Raw genomic sequence first — 20,779 nt, forward strand, 5'->3', positions numbered from 1 at the left:
GGAGCCACTTCTGATGTCGTTTCCTTTTTCAAGACTTCTATTTCTTCCTGAAATGCCGCATGCTGGTTTTATCACTGCTCCTGTTTTCCAGTTTTTCTATTGCCGATATGTGTTACTTCGATAATGGGATGTTTTTAGAGTGGCCATACATGTGCACTGTAGAAATGTGTAGAATAAAGTGGAAACATTAAACCCCCAAGCCAAAAAACAAACAAACAGAAACCAGCATCATTCTACCACCCGGAAACCAGGACTGACCTTTTGCCCTATTCCTTCCCGTATTTTTTCTATGCCATCTTTTTATACGTTTGAAGTTCTAATATATATTTTATCTTGAGAATTTGAAACAAACAAAAAAAACTGCTCAGGTGCTCCATAAAATTTTGTTCAAATATTAATATTGATAGTGGGGGAGGGGACTCTATTCTAGATTAGTTCTCTCTTAAAATCACACTGAAAAATACCAGCCGCTTGCATTTTCTCTTGTGATTTCTTAATATTTTTTGTCTAGTTAAATATTGGTCCCACCTCCCACACTTTTCTTGTCATATTGAGGAGGGTTTGTGGCAAAGTGGTTACACATTGGCATGCTAACTGTAAGGTCAGCAGTTCAATACCCCCAGCCTCTCCTTGGGAGAAAGAGGAGGCTTTCTACTCCTGTCTACAGTTAGTTTTAGAAATCCATAGGGGCTGTTCTAGCCTGCTCTGTAAGGTTGCTGTGAGTTGGCATTAACTCAGTGGCAGTGAGTGTGTTTTCTCTTGTTATCCTGTGCTGATATGACAGATACAGAAGTGGGTGGCTTTGGCAAAAGGAAACTTATTTTTGGAGGCTAGTTTATGAGACTAAACCTACAAATTCAGGGCTGCGTGCTCTAGGGAAGGCTGTCTCACTCTGTCAGTGTGAGTTCCCCGGGTCTATACTATCTTAATCTGCACCTTGTATAGTCTCTAAAAGATTGACTCAAGATTTGCACTAAATTAACATAACCAAGGCAAGACAGCCTGTGCTCAAATGGGACTGTAACCACAGGCATAGAGCTTGGGATTCACAACACATTTTTGGAGGAGTGGGGGGCTGGGAGGGGACACACAATCACAGGCCATATCGATCAGATATTTGCCTGCTAGATTAATTGTAGATAATCACCAAGTTGATTACATGGAATATAGATTGCTGATCAACATCTGTGCATGGGGAACTGAGGACCACAGTTGTTCTGATATCCGATGCTCATCCAGTCCAAGCCAACTGATGCCCTTTGTGTGCACGCTGTATGATCTAGAGCAGCGTTGTCTACTGGAAATAGAACGAGCCCTATTTCTGAAAACTAAAAAAAGCAGGTGAACCTCGTTTTAGGTTGAAAGAAAACGCCATGTCTAATGACACAGGTTAACAGAATAGTGAGGAAGGAGTTGCTCATGAGTAGAGGCAGCAGGGGCTGGAAAGTCATGATTTTCAAGTACAGGACGTGGTACCAGGCATTTGAGCTATTGCTGAGCCCCTTGTGAGTTTTTATCACGGCTGAGATCACACTTCTGATTTCCCCCTCCCCTCACCCCAGTCAAACAAAATACACCCCCCCAAAACACTCCCTCTCGATGGGACTATTTCATTACATGGTGCCACTTTCCACCAGCACAGAGGGCAAAATCGAGGAGTGCATTCCACCACCACCCTTTCCCTTCTCTTTCTCTCTTCTCATCAGTGATAGACCCAACCCGTACCACATGCCCACCCCATACTTCTCTATTGCACAGCCCTGTGAGCCTTCACCAACTCCCTACGAAATGACATGGTGGGCTCCTCACTGGCCTCCCTGCGTCCATTCTTGCCACTGCCCATTCCATTTACATGCCACTCAGAGCAAAGGCAGAAGACACTGCACCTGTGCTTAGAAATCCTCCACTCGGCCCTGATTATACTCTGGCAACGGGCTGGGCTTATCCCACAAAGGCCCTTGCCCATCTCTGGCCTTATCTTATACTGCTCCTGTTTGCTCTGCACCATATCAGCTTTCTTTCCTCTTGCTCATGCCTGTGTTAAAACCTGCCCTGGGACCTTTGTACTAGCTCTTCTATGTGAAACCATGAATTTCTGTCTACTGTCTCTAGGAATCATTTCTTTCCTGGAGACCTCGCTGCCTCCCTCATCCCTAAACCATGCCCACCGAGTTGATTCCAACTCACAGTGAGCCTCCTAAAGGGCTTCCAAGACGATAACTCTTTATAGGAGCAGACAGCCTCATCTTTTCTCCTTTGGAATTACTGGTGGGTTTGAACTGTGGATGCTGTGGTTAGAAGCCAAGTGCCTCACTCACAGCACCCTCCTCCTACTCCCTCCTCCCGCACCTCCAGAAACCACTGGCTCCTCCCAGCTTGTCGTTCGGACTTGAGCTCACGTAACAGCTTCTCAGAGTCTCCTGGCTGACCTCTCCATAGCAGAGAGCCACTCAGGCGCTCCGTGCTCCATCACATCACTGTATTCTTCGCAGTGTGCTGCTCTTTGGGGTGCTCGGTTTGTTGGTTTATATTTGGATGGCTTACCTCTCTTTCCTCTAGATTGCTGTGTCCTCGGTATTGAGGCCACAGGAGATACTGTGGCAAGAATGATGGAACCCAGTGGACTCAACCTCGCATTCGAAAGTGCGTGGGTGACCTCTGAGAGTGGGGCCTCCCGGCTTCCCCCATCTTACTTGATATCCGAGTAATGGTCTTCCTTTCCCTTACAGCCGCCCATGCCAGCTTCCTTTCCCATCAACAGTGCAGCAGCACAGCCCAATGTCCTCCCAGACCTCCTCCATCAGTGGCCCGCTGCACTCCGTCTCCTTACCGCTTCCCCTGCCCATGACGCTGGCAGCCCCCCAGCCGCCGCCTGCCGCCTCCCCCAGCCAGCAGCTAGGCCCGGATGCATTTGCGATTGTGGAGCGAGCCCAGCAGATGGTAGAGATACTAACGGAGGAGAACCGGGTGCTTCACCAGGAACTGCAGGGCTACTGTGACAATGCTGACAAGCTCCACAAGGTATGGGCTTTCTGGGAGGAACAATCTACCTGCTCATAGAGTCTTGGTTCATTGACCTGCTCGCCAGCACTTGACTCAAAAACTCAAAACCAGACTCACTACCAGTGAGTTAATTCTGACTCACAGTGACCCCACAGGGCAGAGTAGAGATGCCCCTGTGAGTTTCCGAGACCAAAGCTCTTTACAGGAGTCGAAAGCCTTGTCTCTCTCCTGAGGATTGGCTGGTGGTTTGAACTATTAACCGTGCGGTTCGCAACCCAACTTATAACCCATTACACGACCAGGGCTCAGCACTTAACTGGTTTAAACCGCTGAACTAGGCCCCTTTTATGCCAACAAAAATGAATACCACATGGTGCCTGGCAGCAGAGAGCACTGCATATGCAGAGTCCTATAGGTGCACTGTGAGGGGGCCTTAGTAGATACAGGGGAGGCGTATTGACCTTGACCTAAGATTTGCGCCTCTGGATGAGTGTGGTGGGACCCTTTGTGGAATAAGAGTAACAGAGGGCGATTAAGGCAGGTGAGTTTTCCCCTTAAATGTGGGACTCTCTGACAGCACCCTGATGGTTGCCTTGTCTGTTTCCTTAGCTGATCTCTGCACAGGCAGCGTGGCCTTGCCACGAGAGCGTCCAAGTGTGGGGCCCTTGCTGCTCTCCTTGGGCTTGTGACTTGTCAGATGGGGGAGAGGCAGGGCAACTCAGCCCGTATTGCCACCAAGGGGATGTGAGATGTGTGCTGGCCTTGCTTCTGAGGGCTTTGTGCTGAGAATCCAGGACCACCCAGCACGAGTCAAGTCCAGGTGGAGTGGGGCGGGAAAAGCCCCCGCCTGTCAAAGGACAGGAGAGCCGCAGGGCCTTCTTGTGTCCTTTCCAGTGCGTGTGTGGTAGTCGGTGTTCTTACAAGGGACTGCCCAGGTGCCTAGCTCTGTCCCAGGCCATGCAGGCTTTCGTAAAGGGAGATAAGCCCTGCCTGACTACGGAAGCCTGGGCATTAACTAGGGTCCTTGTGACGCTTCACGTGCCTGCCTGGTACCCACAAAGCATTCACCTTTGAGTGCTGATCATGTAGGCATGGAAGTGGGGTCTCTTCTTTGTTGGGTGCTGACGGCACGGTGGGTGTGATGGTGCCGATAGATGTTCACAGATGGAATGTGCCCCAGCGTGTGCCGGCGGACAGTTCACTGCAAGTCGCTGGAGTCCTCCCTGGAGTGTCAAAGCCAGACTTGGCTCAGCTCGGCTGCCTTCACTGGCCTGAAAGCCATGGAAGCCAGAAACACACAGGGGCTGCCTGAGGAGTGCCGCCCCACGGCCTTCTGCACCCGTAGAAACGGAGAAGCAGTGTGTTGTCTCCTGGCCCTGGGTCTGTCAGTCGGTCCCCAGGAGCTCGCTTGCCTGTGACGACAGCTCCCTGTGGCAGCTTCTTGCTTAGTTTGGTCTGAAAACCTGGGAGGGCAACTCAGCCCTTAATGGGGAACAGGGAAGCTCTCTGGCGGATGTGTGCAGGAGTTACGCAGACCCAGCGGAGGGCAGAGTTGCATGCTGGGTACTCTCATGTGCACGTTGTCTGCACAGTTATTCGTGATTGACTTCTTAGTGAATGTATGTTTTTAATCGATAGACTGCACACACAGATCTTGCTTGATTTTGATGCACGTTTCTAGTTTGCAAAACAAAATGACCTAACATCTCTCTTTTCCCTGCAGAGGGGATGCTTCTTAAAATCTGTGGCAAAAAAAAATAAATATTTTGATGACTATTGAGAGAAAAAAAGGGACAAAACAGAAGGCATTTTCTTTCCGGGACCCAAAATATCTTCAGCTCCATGACTATGATCAATGGTTTTCTTGATCGTACATTTCATTGGCCTGTCCTGTGTCGAACTAGAATTATCACCTGAGAGACTCAGATGTTGGCAGATACACTTGCCCTAACCTTTGCAAGGTCTTTAGCTGCTCTCAACACCAAGGATCGAGACATGGAAGAGCAGCGTGCAAGATTTGGCGGGACGTTTTGTAGCTTGCATCGTTCCCCAGTTCCTCCTCATTGTAGCGCTTCTCCTGCCCTTGGCCTCGTTGCTGTCTGTCTCTTGGCAGCGGCTGAAGCCGCAGAGCTGGGGCTGGCCATCAGCTGGGCTGACTGCTTGGCTTTTCGATGGCAATAGCTGCTGGTGCCCCTGGCACGGAGTTGGCCCCTGCTTTGTGGACTCCCTGTACTCCATGGGGATGGGATGATTCTGTGCCAACACTGTCGTCTCATCTGAGATTGTCGCAGTATTGGAAGCATGTGGGCTCGTGCAGAGATTCATTGTAAGGGCAGAGCCCAAAATAGATGAATTCTTAATTGCAGAGCTTAGCCTGTGCATACGGTGCCAGGAACACAGCCGAAAGGCACGAATAATTCAGAGACTGTCAAAGCCCAGCCCAGCTACGAAGACCCTGTTTCCAAAGAGGCAGCAGGTAGCGATTATCCCAGTTAGTTTGGGAGTGGTGGGTGGGCTCCTCCAGAGAGAGCTGCTGCTTTCCATTATTTCCTTCTGCTTCTCCAAGCTTGCATCTCTTCCCCTCGCCCCCACCCCACCCCCCACCCCCAAGCACACACAGGAAATGGGCAGTTTCCACCATCAGGAGCTGGGGGGTGGGGTGGGCGCTGTTGGCCTCTGAAGCCATCAGGGCACGGTTGGGCATCTGAAGGGAAGGAGCTAAGCCACTATGGCCACCCAGGCTGTGATTGGGCAGTTTGTACCTCAGGCCACAGGCCTGTGTCTGTTCCTGTGAGCCCCAGAGCTGTGTCCATGGCGAAGCTCACGGGAAAGCCCCCTTTGGCAGCTCGGGACGGTTGAGATGTTCTCAGGATCCTTCTATACCCCTTGGCTTTATGGCCGTAGCGCCAGTGGGAGCTGTGCAGGGCTCTCGCCTGGGCTGGCAGTTCTGTTTCTGGGACATGTGGTCCTGAGCCAGTCATCTCAGCAGCAGCGGGTTTACTGATGGGTGGCCTGGTGGGGGGCTTCCTGACACCTGGGCCGGGCAGGGTGGGAGCTGGGAGAGCAAGCCCCATATCTGCATGCAGTCACATGTGGGGTCTGAACCAGCCTGGCGGTTTCCGGCCCAAAGCCATGCTGTCCAGCCCTCCTGTCATTTCTCATGGACATCATGGGTACCGACTGTGTGTGAGGCATAGGGGCGCAGAGAAGAACGCTTACGCCTTACTCAGAAAGTGTGCAATTCAGAATCGTGGAGTGTTCGACATTACGTTCTTCAGAGCTCTCCAGGCCCGGAATCCTGGCCTCGTGGTCCTGAAAGGAGGTCGTTCCGTTTCTGCTTGATTATTTCCAGAGACAAGAGGCTTACTCCCTAGTGGGTTCTACTCCATGTCTGGAAAATGTAGCTAGCAAATTCTCGGCGTGAATCAGGTCTGCCTCTCCTTGTCCTTGCTCAGCTCCAATGAGGCCTTTGAGAGGAAAGCGTGATACCAGTGGAGCCTCACCACCTCGGGTTCACCCCGTTGGCCGAAGCCAAGCAGAAACCTCAGCACTCCAGGCCACCCCACAGCCCTCTCCTCAGATTGTATCAGTCTTGGCTCCAGTGTAACCCCTGGGGACTGTGACCACATTTTCTGGCCAGCTTTACGGTTCGAGCTTCCTGCTCCTGTGAGCCCACTTGTTTATGCCGTGTCTCTCCCGGGTTCCCCTCCCCAGAACGGAAGCTGCCCCTCCTTGGCCCACTAGTCCTCTGTTGAACTCCCTAAGTGGTCTACACGCTAGGACTCCATCTCTCGTCTGAACATTGGTGATCCCCCTCTCAGACGCTCCTCTCCGACTGCTGACTTTCTGGAAATCTCTGCCGAGATGTTGAGCAGGCAGGCTCCTCAGGCTGGCCATCTGCAACACCAGACTGGGTTTCGTTGTGTTTTCCTTATCGTTGCTTTTGTTTTGGTTAGATCTCACTACCCAGTCTTCTGCGCTTTGAATGTCACTATTGTGTTTGATTTCTCGCTCCCTAGCCTCCCAGACCCAGACACCAGCACCTGTTGGTTCCGCTCTCCAGTGCCTTTCGGACGTGCCCTTTTAGGGGTCCTACGTCATGTTCAGGAGCCCTGGTGGCAAGGCTGGCAGTTCAAAGCCACCGACCCTGCATGGGAGATGAGGCTTGCTACTCTAAAGATTTACAGCCCCAGAAACCCACAGGGCCAGTTCTACTCTGCCCCAGTGGGTCGTATGAGTTGAACTGACTCCGTGGCAGTGAGTTTGAAGTTCATGTTCATGTCTCTGTCATTGAGCTACTTAACTTTAGGATCTAACTTCATCTCCCTCCTCCCTGTTCTCTGATTATCCCGCCCCAACCCATGCCAGGTTAGTGGTTGTTTTTAAATTATTGTGATTTGGGTGAAAGTTTACAGACCAAACTGGTTTTTCATCCCATCTTGTGGTTGTAACCCTGTCAAAACACAGATGATCATGTCGACAGTCTACTGCTAAGCATTGCCTTTCCCAGAAGTCTTTGCCTCGCAGCCTGATGGTCTTACTTTTGGCCCCGGCTCCTGCCTCTTCCACCTTGATCTAGTCCCTTGGACTACATACATTCATGGCTTTGTGACTTGGCTCATGTTACAGCTTCTGATTAGAATATTCTTTGGCTTTGTAACTTTCCTTTCTTTTGCCTGGAAAATCTCTACCTATCCTTTAAGATTCATTTTTCTAAAATGTCACTTTCTCAAACATTTTTTTCTTTTTAAAGAAACCTGTTCCTGTGTCTGCAAATTTACTTTATCCCTAGGCCACCGTGCCAACACATGCCTCATGTAGAGAGCATGTGTATTGGCATCGGCCAGCTCTCCATGCTGAGCTCCCAAAGGCCAGAAATGGGCTTATTTCTAAACCCTCAGCACCCAAAATAGTTTGCGACACATATAGTTGTTAGGTACCATTGAATCAGCTCCGACTCATAATCATCCTGTGTGCATTGCCCAGTCCTGCAACATCTTCACCATCCTTGCTATCTATATTCAAGCCTATGGCTGCACCCACTGTGTCAGTCCACTGTTCAGTGTGCAGTAGGCACCTGTTAGGCTATGTGGCATGCACAGGGGGAACCTCAGGAGGACTTTCTGATCTGACCACTTGGGGTTCAGAAAACAAAAGTGCCCGTGTCATGGTAACAGCTCTTCTGTGAGGGGACAGAAAGAGTGGCACAGATCTCTTGGTGCCCTGTGAGGGGCGCTAGTGCCCTCAGCCCTGTCAACTCTGACTGATCCACCTCACCGTGGATCCAGACACGCTCCACCCTGTCTCCTGCATTGGTGGCGTGTACAAACAACGTGGGTTGTGGTCTCTACTTCGGAAAACACACGGAGACCCCTGCTGGAAGTGCTACTGCTACTTGTGACAGAGTTTTATATGGCATGGGGTAAAGGCTTCCGGTCATCCTTCTCCATGTAGTGGGATACGAAGGGGGGAGAAAAGATTTCATCGTGTATTTACCAGTTCTTGTCTATAAAGAAGCTTCCTGTGGAATGCTTGTTTACAGCTAGGCACACTCATCGGTTCTTTCGCAGGATCATTTCGTAGATAAAGGGTTAAAAGCAGCAGGTGATGAAGCCTCGCTTCAGGTGGATTCTTGTGTACTTCTCTTCTGCCCCACAGGGCTGCTTTGAGTTGTCATCGATCGATGGCAGTGAGTTTGGTTTGTTTCTTTTATTGTTAATCACCTTCTAGGGATTAGCGGGCAGACTTGTGAAAAGTCTGGGGTTTGGATTCTGGTTATGGTTCCTGAGTTTTTGTCTAGTGTTTCCTTATGGTCACCAGCGCCTATGATAATCATATGTTGCCATACCCAATAGGGTAGTTTAAGCCTTATTACATGCACACTACCAAGTGTTTGTACAGAGGGGGGTTCACCAGGCAACGTGAGACCACTTGGCCAAATGGTTAGTTTGTTATTTACAGGATTCTCTGGTAGCTCTTAGAGGAGACTTGGTGGCTTAGAGGATAACTCATCGATAACTGAAAGCCACAAGGTCAGCAGTTCAAAGTCTCCAAGGATGAGACTCTGCTCCCGTGGTGATTTACACCTTCAGAAACGTAAGGGCAGTTCTACTCTGTCTCATAGGCTCCATGTGAGTCCGAATCAACTCAGTGGCAATAAGTAGGTTTTTAAACTGTTTTGGGTATGATAGATCTTGAGTCAGAATTTACTCACCAACAGTGGGTACGGTGGCCTTAAGGCCCGAGCTGGGACAGTTTGCACCGACTACTAACCTGTAGGATGGTGGTTTGCACCCACCCCAAGGATGCCCTTGGACAGAGCTGGTGATGTGCTTCTACAGCAAGCACGCAATGAAGCGCTGCTCCTCTATAACCCGCGGGTCGGAATCAACTTGACAGCGTTGGTTTGCAGAGAAAGAAGTGGGGGAGTAGATTGAGCAATTTGGTAGGGCTGAAAGTTGGGGTACAAGAAAGCTGCATGACACTGGGGACATCAGTGAATGTGTGTTGTTCAGGCATCCAGCATGAATAGTAAAAGTCCCACTTTAATGCCGAGGTCTTTCTTGCAGTTTGAAAAAGAACTTCAGAGAATTTCGGAAGCGTACGAGAGTCTGGTCAAATCTAGCACCAAGCGAGAGTCTCTGGACAAGGCGATGAGGAACAAACTGGAAGGCGAGATTAGAAGGCTTCACGATTTCAACAGAGACCTCCGAGGTGAGGCCCGTCTGCCCCGTTCCCTCCCTGAACTGCCCTGGGGGCCAGCAGCCTGGTTTTGGGGCCAGCTTACATTGCTGCAGATGCTGTTCTGTGTTAGCTAACCTTGCAGACTCCGATGGTGCCTTGGGTGGGATCCTCAAAGAGCAGAGGGGTTCTTTTCTGTCTTACAACTTGCAGAATCGTCTTAGAAGTGACACCTGCATATGTGAGTGTACATGGAAGAGAGCTTGGAAAACACGTAAAAATGACCTGGTAAATGTGGACATCAAAAGACCACTCGATGCCTGCCACCTGACGATCCCTTCCACATCAGGGCAATCATTTGGTGGTATTCAGGGAAACACTTGGTAGGAATGCCGCAGAGGACAGAACTGGACATAGGGTTCTCCTTCAAAAAGAAACAAAAGGACCCCAAACCCATCAGTAGACAATAGGACATCCCCTCACAGAAGAGTCACAGAAAGGGATGAGTCAATCGGGGCGAAGTATAGCACCGATGAGACACACAATATTGCTCTGGTTCTTTGAGGCCTCCTCACCCACCACCCACCCCTGCTATCATGACCCCAGTCCTGCCTTGTACTGCGGGCTACACTGGAGCGTGGACTCTGGTACAGAAAAGAGCTCATGACACATGGAATCCAGGTCGGATAAACCTATCAAGAACTGAAATGGGAGTAGCAATATCGGGAGGGTAGTGGGAAGGTGGAGGGAGGAGGGAAGGAAGGAGGAACCAATTGAAATGATCGTTACATAATCCACACACACACCCCACCCAAGGACACAAACAACAGAAACGTGGGTAAAGGGAGACAGTGGCTGTTATAAGATATGAAAATAATAATTTATCAAGGGATCACGAGGGCGGGAGAGGGAGGGAGGGGGAAAAAGGAGCTGATACCAAGGGCTCAAATAGAAAGTAAATGTTTAGAAAATGATGATGACAACATAGGTACGAAATGCTTGAAACAATTGATGTATGGATTATTATAAGAGCTGTAAGAGCCCCCAGTAAAATGACTTACATAAATAAAATAAACCGATGACCCCATGTAGGAGCACAGCTGTGCCCCCTGAAAGCCAGAGGGTGCTCGCTGCAGCCTCTCAGCCAGCTGCCAAGTGCAGGATGATTTAACCCAGTACATTTCACTTCCCTTCCCATCAGCCTCGCCAGTATCCAGTCACCTCGCACCTTATGTCATCATTGGACAGGCAGCGCCCACTGTCTAGGTCCTACCTCTTCTGTAATTATAAACCTTTGGGGTGGTTAGTTCATTGCTATTTTTATTTATTATTTTGGTCCTGAAAATATGGGTAGCGGTCAGTGGCTAAAATACAGGGCTGATGGTTGAGGCCAAGAAGACAAACCACTTTGCCAAGACTCCAGATGGGTGCTGTGGCTGGCCTTGCGACAGCGACGGGCTTCTCTCAAGACAGGTCCTTGGTTGCCTGGGAGCCTGTGCGTCAGCACGCGCTCACAGGAAGACCCCGTGAGGTTTCTGAAGACTGACCGGGCCTGTGGGCATTGCTCCTCTCTCAGAACCCTTCAGGCTGTACTCCTGCCTGGGCATGTCTTCCTGTCGGCTCCAGGCACAAACTTGCTACCCGCTCCAGGCACCATTTCATTCCCCAGCTAGATGATGATTTAAGTGGCCACAAGTTTCCTTTTCACCCTCTCCTATCTATCCGCAGACCGGCTGGAGACCGCCAATCGGCAGCTGTCCAGCAGGGAGTACGATGGGCATGAAGACAAAATCGCAGAGGCACACTACGCTTCCCAGAGTGAGTCTCCACTGTCATTTGTCCTAAACTGGGGGCTCAAGGGGAAGAGAAATGGCAATCCTTTTAAGATCGGGTTTTATGCTCTTTGCTTTTGTTTGTTTGCATATTTGCTTGGCAATCAACCTTTTGGGTCTCACGTGAACTCCCCGTGGGGCCAAGGGCCCGATGCAGGCTTGGCCTACAAAGCTGAGGCCACGGTGTGCGTTGTGTCACTGATGTGTATACTGTCCTTCCGACCTATCGGAGCCCTGGGGGCGTAGTGAGTGGTCGCTCCTGGGGCTGCTGACTGCACGGTCAGCAGTTGACCCTCGTCGGCACCCCAAGGAAGAAAGATGAGGCAGTGTGCTCCTGTCAAGGTGCATGGCCCCAGACATTCTGCAGGAGCGGTTCTACCCTGTCCGTAGAGTTCCCGGAGTCAGAAACGACTGATGGCAGTGGGTTTTTCTGACCTCCGGTTTCTGTCCGTCTATAATGCATGCCTCCAATGAAAAGCAGCAGGCCCGTGTTTCCCAGCACTCGTGAGTTTACAGTGGTCCCGGCCCTGTTGCTCTGGTGAGACGGGAAGGAGGCTGGTGACAGGATTTGGCTTTCTTGGCGTGTTTGGTGCGTGCGTAGGTTGAGCTCATTTAGGCTTGTTCTAGGCTGAAGACCCCATTGCTGGTGTGCTCTGTCTACACCATCGCTGTGTACACCCGCTGGAGTGTCCTCAATCATGATCTCCTCTCCAAAATCATGGGGCCCATTTCTGCCAGTTCTTCCTCTGCCTGTAGATTCACTTGGAGACGGTCCCATCATTTCACCAGCGACAAATGATGGCATCAGATGGGTTTGAGGATGCCATTGGTCAAGGCTGGAATTTCTGTGGATTCATGGCACATGTCATAAATGTTTCAGTCCAACTGTCTATGATTATTATTAGTAAGCTGCTTGAAAACTTTGGATGCCTTTCCAATGCACAAATGTTGGCCACATTGTAAGTGCTCAGAAACTAAAGACAGTTCTCACAAGCGTCTTGTATGCTGGTACTAGCTGTCTTCCTGTGACAGTGGCATGTAATGTTCGATGCAGCCCTATATCTTAAGGGTTCCAGAATAGTTGATTACGTTTCTAATTCCTAATACTGGTGGGTTGAGTAAAACCATTGGCTCTTAAATTTATTTGGCCTGCTGCTCTTTTTTCAGGAAAAAAACAAAAACAAAACTCTGCGCCCCCCTGGTAATTAAAAGCGCTTGTACTGTAGCCTGTTATCCAGGATAAAGTATAGGTAACTACATTTGCTGCTCCCTCAGTAAAGATGTAAGTTTTGGAAATCCAAAGTGGCAGTTCTACCCGGAAGAATCACCTCCATGGGAGTGAGTTTGGTTTGGGTTGGATTGTTGAAGCGCCCCCCAGAGGGTATATCATCCACTTTGGGAACCGCTGATTTAAGTCCCTCTGTTTCCCCTGCGTGCACTCGTGTAAGTTTTCTAAGATTCGTCTCGGCTTCCTTTTCAAAGCTCTTGCTTGGTCACAGGGACACTAATGACAACGAGGTCTTGTGTCCCAGATGCCTCCGTAGGATGGCAGTTCCTGAATTGGTCAGAGTTACAGATTCACATACAAAGTTCTGTCAGCACCTTGAATCACTCCCTTTTCTAATAAAATACATCTCCTCTTAGGGGTACAGTCGATTTGTCACCCCAGACAAACTTTTGTTCAAAAAATGAGTCGTCTGTACGATGTGCATTTAGGATTTTGACACTTTTGTTCTGGATGGTAGCGTGCCTAATTGGAGTAAGTGCCTTTGTGACAGTTACATCAACAGTGTCCGTTCTGTACACTGGCCTGTCCTCCTCCTTGCCAAGAGATGTTGTTGGATCACGTAGTTCAAGTCAAAGTGGAACGCCAATCAGTTTGTGCTGAGGGACATTGCTTCTGGCCTCCAACCCAGCAGATACTGATAGAGTAATCGGATTTCATGTTGAATGAGCTCAAAAATGTTCCTGAAGACTTCTCGCACCTCTGGCTCAAAGCTAAAATTTCAGTCGGGCAAAGAAGTCTTTCCCGCTTTGCAGAGAAGGACTTATCCTGCATTATGGGCTAGTGTACAACATGTTCTGATTGCCAGAGGGCTCTGAGTTTGTTTGTTTTTCCTGACGGGGCCTCTAAGCCAAATAAATTTGGGAGGCTCTGGTCTAAATGGTGTTGAATCCAGGTGGGGCATTTGGATCAGCTTGGGCAACAGTGATGGGTACCAGGCTTTCCACACCTGACTTAAACCCTTCATCACATTTGGATTTTATTGTGGTCATCTTTGATGTGCTGCTTCCATGCGGGCTAGTTGATGACTCACTCAGATGGCTGCTTGTTTAAATACAAGCCTTGAAGACCCCACATACTATTCCAGTTGCTAGCCGGGCACCATCTACTTTTCTCAGCACACTCTGCTGTGGCACCCTTATCTTCAGTGATCTTAGAAGCTCTGTTACCACAATGCATTTCAAACCCCTGCTAATTAAAATTATAACTACTGCCCACTCAGAAGACCTTTCTTTCCAAACGAGTTTTGTTGAGGTCTAGTGCTTTGCCAAGAGAAAGGCAAGGCGGCTCTAACTCTTGGTAGTGGTTTCTTTGCATAACGAATGCCAGAAGCTGAGGCCAAGTTGTAAAGCCACCAGTAACCTCCCGGGCCTCGTGGGGTGTAGGGAATAGCGGGGTCAGTTTTTCACTAAGTGCTCATGTGGAAGCTAGATGTACCAGTTCAGAAACACCCAAGCAACTCCTTCAGTACAAGAGCCGAGTGGCACTCAGAAATTCTTCCTGTTCAATTCTGAAATCTCTTGCCCAAAGTAGCTTCTTTTTAAAGACTCAATGGGCACAAGCCTTACGTTTGGGCCTGGTGAAGGCCTTGGCAGATTGCCTGGATAGTTAACCACTCACCTCTTCCCATTAATCAGATTCACCTTTCTTAAAAATCACATGCAATTGAGTGCTTAGAAGCTTGATGTCTGCGAGGACTGTTTTTTTGGCCTTCTCACCTAATAGTGGTGTCTCATTCTCTTTGGGGGAATTTGGAGTTGCTTATTTATTTTCTGTTTTTGCTTGTTTGTTTTTCTTCATGTCTTTTGCAAGGTATTGAGTAGTGGTGTCGAAGCCAGTTTGCTCCTGAAAACATGGCCTCTTGCCATTCCTCTTGGGGCTGATTGTGTGAACCGGGGCTTCCTTGTCCTGCAGTTGGTTCTCATCTCCCTCTTCCACATGCTTGTGGACACAGGCACATCGCAGGAAGTCCCAGTCAGCAAAGCCCGTGCCCCTGCGAATGGTGCTTCTCCTTCCTTGTTGTGTCTCTCAGACAGAGGAGCTTTGTAGCCATACTTTCCAAAGATGGATAACCCTGCAGAAGTCCCACCAACTGTAGGCCAGAAAACCACAAATAAAATTGTTAATGGGGGGAAAATAGATTAGAAGATAGAAAGTTTCATTTTATAGAGGTTTTTAAGTAGATGTGGCAGGTCCTTGTGACATTCTTGGATGACTGGGAACCTAATTAAGGCTGGCATGCTAACAGCACCGCAAATAAAACCAAGTTGGGTTTAAAGGAATCATTCTAGGCACCCCCATCCCAGCAAATCTGGTGACAGTATTTTATTGGGGGCTCTTACAGCTCATAACAATCCATACATCAATTGTATCAAGCACATTTGTACATATGTTGCCATCATTATTTCCAAAACATTTTCTTTCTATTTGAGCCCTTGGTATCAGCTCCTCTTTTTTCCCCTCACTCCCCCACCTGCCCACCCTCATGAACCCTTGATAATTTATAAAATATTTTTATTTTCATATTTTACACCATCTACCTACTTAAGTAGATCTGGCTCCCAGTGGGCATCCCTGTTTAAGGAAAAAATATTTCTTGGGCATTCAGTGATTTATATAAAGTAACATACTGTTGCCTAGTAGGTGTAAATGAGTCAGTGCTAAATGGACTCGATTTCTATTAAAATTCTCATGGGTTTAAAATATGACTGAAAAAATATGTGGGAACATGGCACTTTAAAAATAACAATAGTTTGCCATTTGCAGCATACTTTGTAGTCATCACTTTACCCGTGGATCTTGTTTTAAGCACCTTGGTCTTAAAATAGAACCTGGAAGAGACTAAAGTAACTTCATAAAAGAAAGTCTCCTGTGGTTTTTCATGTTCTCCATCTGGTCTTTTGACATTGAAACGGGCAATGGGAGGCACAGCGGCATAAACCTTCATTCTGTGCATGGCTGATTCTCCATTGGTTTCTGTTGCGCCAGTATGGCAGAGTTCTACCGAGCTCTGTTCGGCAGGAACCTGGCGGTGGTTGTCTGGTGCTGTCATGTCAGTTCTACTCACGGCAGCCCTTTGTATCGCAGCAGGAAACCCTGCCTCACGGTCGTGACATCTGAGCTCACGCACGCACGCAGCCACTGTGTCCATCCAACTGGGGGGGAGGGGGGATACCTTCCTCTTTTTCACTGCCCTGCTGCTTTACCAAGCAAGCATGCCGTCCTTCTCCAGGGACTGGCCTCCCCTGACAACATGCCTGAAGTACATGAGAGGAAGTCTCACCATCCCTGCTTCTAAGGAGCACTCTGGCTGCACGTCATCCAAGACAGATTTGTTTGTGCTGTTTCCAGAGATGGCCGCCCTTCTTTTGTGCTGCCCTGTGCTCTCAGCACTTCCTGACTCCTCTCCCGGCGCTTACTCTGCATTCTGTGTGATCATCTTTTATTTGTTTGGATGTCCCGAGTTGATGGGAGAGGTACAAGTATTCTGTACCCTACTCCCACCAAAACACCTTGAGTCTTTAAATAGCACTAAAAATGTTCATTGTAAATGTGATAAGTAGGTTGATTGTGGGATTAATTGAAGGGTGGAGGGATAAATGGCTTGGCAAGCCTCGCCTTTCTGGTCTCTTGCTCTTTGATGATCGGACCAGTATGAGGCAGCCTTAGCTGGTTCTCTGCCTCAACTTGGGGGCTATACTACCTGTGGGACCCCCAACCCATGGACTGTAGTTTGAGGTTCCTTCTGCCACACCATGCTACTGGAGTATACATAGCTTAAGCTGCAGACTGTTGGACCCAATCATCTTGTTGACTGTTGGTGACCTGCCTTGCTGTTTGCTGCCTGTGGCCAGATAACCTGAATTGCTTTACAGAGGACTCAGCTGTCTACACCCAGCTGCCCTCAAGACTTGAAGGACTGCCAGTGTATTAGCTCTCTCACGGAAGTGAGTTGCACTGAGCCATTTGTACTGCCCTATTAACTAATTAGCTGTTTATTTCTTATGTTGTATATATCTATCTGTCTAAATATATATATAATCCTAAGTGTCCTGGTTTTGTTTCTCTAGAGAACCCTGTCTAACAAGTAAAAGAATTAAAAAAACTAAAATGTTCATAAAGTGAAGGGTGGGGTGGGGGGTGGGGAGTGGACTAGGAGAAAATCCTACTAACAACAGGCTTGAAATTCTTGTGCACCATAAGCCTAATGGAAATGTCCTTTCTGGTTTTAATTCACCATGTCCCAATCTTGTTGGGAGAGACCTGAGAATTGCTTGTTCTCAGTCGTTTCAAGACATTCACAATAAAACCTCACCCGCACTGCCATCGGGCCCATTCTGACTCACAGGGGCCCACGAGAACAAGAAGCCCCTGTGGGGTTCCAGGACTCTGACTCTTTGTAGAAAGCACAAAACCTCGTCATTTAGATGACCTCATTGAGCAGGAAAATTGTCTCATCCTAAGGAGTTTCTCCTTACAGTGGACCCCCATATTCAGTAGGTCTGTGTGCTTCTAAAAATCAAAACTCTGGTCGACACAGTGTAAGCAAGAAGTCTTGGCTCCATTGCTACCTCTTCTAATTCCTGTTCTGTCGCTACCGTGCTCATTAACCTCAAGTCACGTGCTTAGTGTCCTGCACCTCCACTCTCTCTAAAGGAACTGAGGAAGAAACAAACCTAAGTCAGCTCACAGAGCTCTGAGGAATAACCCCCACCCACCCCATCCCCCAAAACAAACAAACATAAAACTCACTCCCACTGAGTTCATTCCAACCTAGGGGTAACCCCCCACCAAGCAACAAAACAAATTCACTGCCCCTGCATCGGATTCCGACCTGTGGGTGGCGCAGATGGCCCTGCTGTCTGGGGAAGACAGCTCTCCAGAGCATCAAGCGGTTTGCCCGATGGCCCACAGGAACATAACGGCTACACCAGGACTACAGTCTGGAGCCTTCTTGTTCTCGTGCGCTTCCTTCTCCTGTCCCACAAGGTCGCCTCCGTTGGCTCTGAGAGTGTCTCAGTGTTTTTAACTCTGGGAAGAATCCTGGGTAATAACTGGAATAAATTTTTGTACTAGAAGCCCTATTTGGTTGTAAATTATTTAGCCCAGAACTGTAACTTAATAATAATGTTTTTCAGGTCTCCTACATGAGATCTGACTACTGGAAGTAATATTCTGCGTGTCTAATTTCACCACCTGTCTTTGAGTGGGAGCCAATTATAATAAAGGCTCTGGTTGATAATCCAGTGTATCCTCCTCGGGTTAGTGAAAGGAAACGGTTGATTTTTCTTAGTTGATTGAGCCGAGTTAGAATCTGAAAAGATCTTTCTCAAACTATTTGTGAAAGTGAAACGTTTTGTGACATCAACAAAGAGCAAGAAGACTATCGTGAGCAATTGTATCAATGTAGTATCGTTTCTCGCGATTAGAAATTCCTTTTGGTTTCCGAATTCTTGTCAGAGCATGCAGCTTGACCTGAATGGCATCGGAGAACTCTGAGGACACAGACGGTTTTAAGGCCGGGAAGTTTGATCCTGGAGCATAGCAAAGAAGCTTGCTTCTGCTAGGATTGTCCTTGTGCTTCCAGAAGGCCAGCGGCTTGGTGTGAGGAAGAGGGGAGAGACCTGTGCAGAGTAAGTTGTAACAGTGGCAGTAAGAGTAGCTGAAGCGGTGAAAGGAAAGTGTAGTTGCACAAAATACTTCTTTACTTCTCTCTGCAGATGTAACAGATTCCCCAGGATAAACTTCTATCTTTGAGTCCGCCTTTGCATTAAGTCATATCGTCCTTTCAAAGGGGCCATTTAAAAATCAAAATTGTATGCGTGCATGTACATGGATACATATTTAGATATGTATATGTTTATTAAGGAATTATTTACATACAAGAAGATTCATATAATTTAGCGTCTGTTGTTGTTAGGCGCTGTCCAACCCCTAGTGACCCTAAGCATGATAGACATTCATCTACAGCAACGGTCCTTCTTGATCATGTGCCCACTCATCATCTTTGATTCTAAGGAGCATCTGGCTGTACTTCTGCCAAGACATATTTGTCCATTCTTCTGTCCGTCTGGGGCCTATGTGGCAGCCTTCACCAGCGCCGTAATCCTCTTTGGTCTTCCTTTGTACCGTCCAGCTTTCCCATGCATGGGAGGCGATTGGAAATGCCCTGGCTGCGATCAGGTGGATCTTAGTTAGCCCTTTGCTTTTGAACACTTTAAAGGCCTCTCTTTTTTGGCCACACATTTACCCAGTGCAACACATCATTTGATTTCTTAACTGTGGTTTCCATGAGTGTCGACTGTGGATCCAAGTAAGGTGAATTCCTGGACAACGTCAGTATTTAGGGTGTTGCTCGTGCATGGTCCAGTTGTGAGGATGTTTTCTTCTGTATGTTGAGGTCTCATCCATTTTCGGCGTTCACTTCGCTGAATTGTCACCACCACCTCATTCAAGATCTAGAACTTGTGGAGCCTGTGGAGCCCTTGGTTGTCTCTTCCCAAATGAATTGCCCTCCCCCACCCCACCCCTGCCACCTGCCTCTGTTCGCCACCCAGCACCCTCACGCTGGGGCCTGTTGGTTGTCTCCAGACATCAGGGCTGTTTTCTGCACAGGAGCCAAAGCATCGGGTGGGATTTGGGTTGTCAAACCCAGTAAAAGAGGTGTCTACTGCTTACTCTTTTTTGAAAATTTTTATTTATGTTATTGTTGAGAACAAATATCAGTTTGTCTTACTATAGTTTCTGTAATAGGAACAGAGGAAAACCAACAGGACTTCTTTTCTGCAGTAATTAGAGAACGTGTATGTCTTCACGTTTGGTTTATAATTAATTCATGAATGTGTGCATAGTCAAAACCTGTGCACCTTATCTATATGCAACATAATCAGGTCAACATCACCTCTCAGGTTCCCACTTACGTACTCTCAAATGAGAGAACCGGAGTCACCTAGCTCAGGTCAGGTCCTCCTTCCAATTTGACCACCTATCAGGCAGGAGTGGGGGATAAGAGGAGATGACAAGACTACTTGTCAGAACTTATCCCTGGGGATGGAGCACAGCTCTTTGAAATAGGGGATTGGTTAGGAGATAACAGGAAAATTGCCCGCTTCGTGGAGAAATTCAGGTCAGGACACCTCTGCCTCTTATAGGCCTCTCCCCGTGAGCCTCCTGTGTTAGAGAGGGAGCCTCCACTGTGGAGTGGGGCTGGTGCTGCTCCCCTCGGCCTTCCTACCAAGCCCTGCCTCTGTCTGTGGCCATGTCTCCTATCTCCAACCCAGAGACTGAGCTTCTGAATCTGTCCCATCTATCAAAAGGAGACTTGCGCCATTGGCATTTTGGAGAAGGTTTGCGGGATGGTGCCCACCCTCTCTTATCACCACGGCCCCGAGTCAGCAAGACCTTCCCTGAGATGTGCCAGGGTGATACGTGACAGTCTAGATTACCAAATGCCCAAATGGGCTGGTCGTGCCTCGCTGTGTGGCCACGTGGGATTGGAGCTTGAACAGATGTGGCGTTCGGAAGGGCATCCGGAACCCCAGAGGACTCGCCTTTCCCAGGGCAGCTGGAGGCTGGGTCCCTCTCTCCACTCCCCAAGCACTGCAGTGGATTGGTCACTCCTCCGTCAAGCTCTGTCAGGCTCAGGGAAACCCCCCTGAAAGACCAATCTCATCAAGAAGGTATGAGAAATAGTCAGTTCCTTTGAACAAGGCCAGGTCACAGCTTGCTCTTCTTGTGAGCACCAGTGGTCGTTGGCCCACTGACTGAAACAAAGTGCAGCAGAAACCGCCTTGCTGGGCCCCTCGCGCACCCCCCACCCCACCCCCCCGGCCACCCTTGGGGTTCCTCGACGGGTTACTGGGGTCGCCGTCCTGCTGTGTCACCTGTGATGGTGCTTCGTTCTCAAATAGAAACCACAGGAGCAGTTTCAATTGACTGTCCACTTTGGACCTGCAGAAGGTGACGATGGAAAGGGGAC

General features: G+C 48.7%; 1 protein-coding gene across 1 annotated transcript in view; it reads left to right on the plus strand.

Moving 5' to 3' along the window:
- The window catches only part of AMOTL1 (angiomotin like 1), a 124,459-nt gene that overhangs the window by 69,319 nt on the left and 34,361 nt on the right, over positions 1–20,779 (plus strand). Inside the window, exons 4-6 of the mRNA XM_004709020.2 lie at positions 2,730–3,021; positions 9,573–9,717; positions 11,413–11,502. Coding sequence (XP_004709077.1) covers positions 2,730–3,021; positions 9,573–9,717; positions 11,413–11,502 — 527 coding nt within the window. The remainder of the gene's footprint in view (positions 1–2,729; positions 3,022–9,572; positions 9,718–11,412; positions 11,503–20,779) is intronic.

The sequence above is a fragment of the Echinops telfairi genome, unplaced genomic scaffold (assembly GCF_000313985.2).
Source record: "Echinops telfairi isolate 266 unplaced genomic scaffold, ASM31398v2 ScPeMD7_7421;HRSCAF=8459, whole genome shotgun sequence".
In the NCBI taxonomy this organism is placed as follows: Eukaryota; Metazoa; Chordata; class Mammalia; order Afrosoricida; family Tenrecidae; genus Echinops; species Echinops telfairi.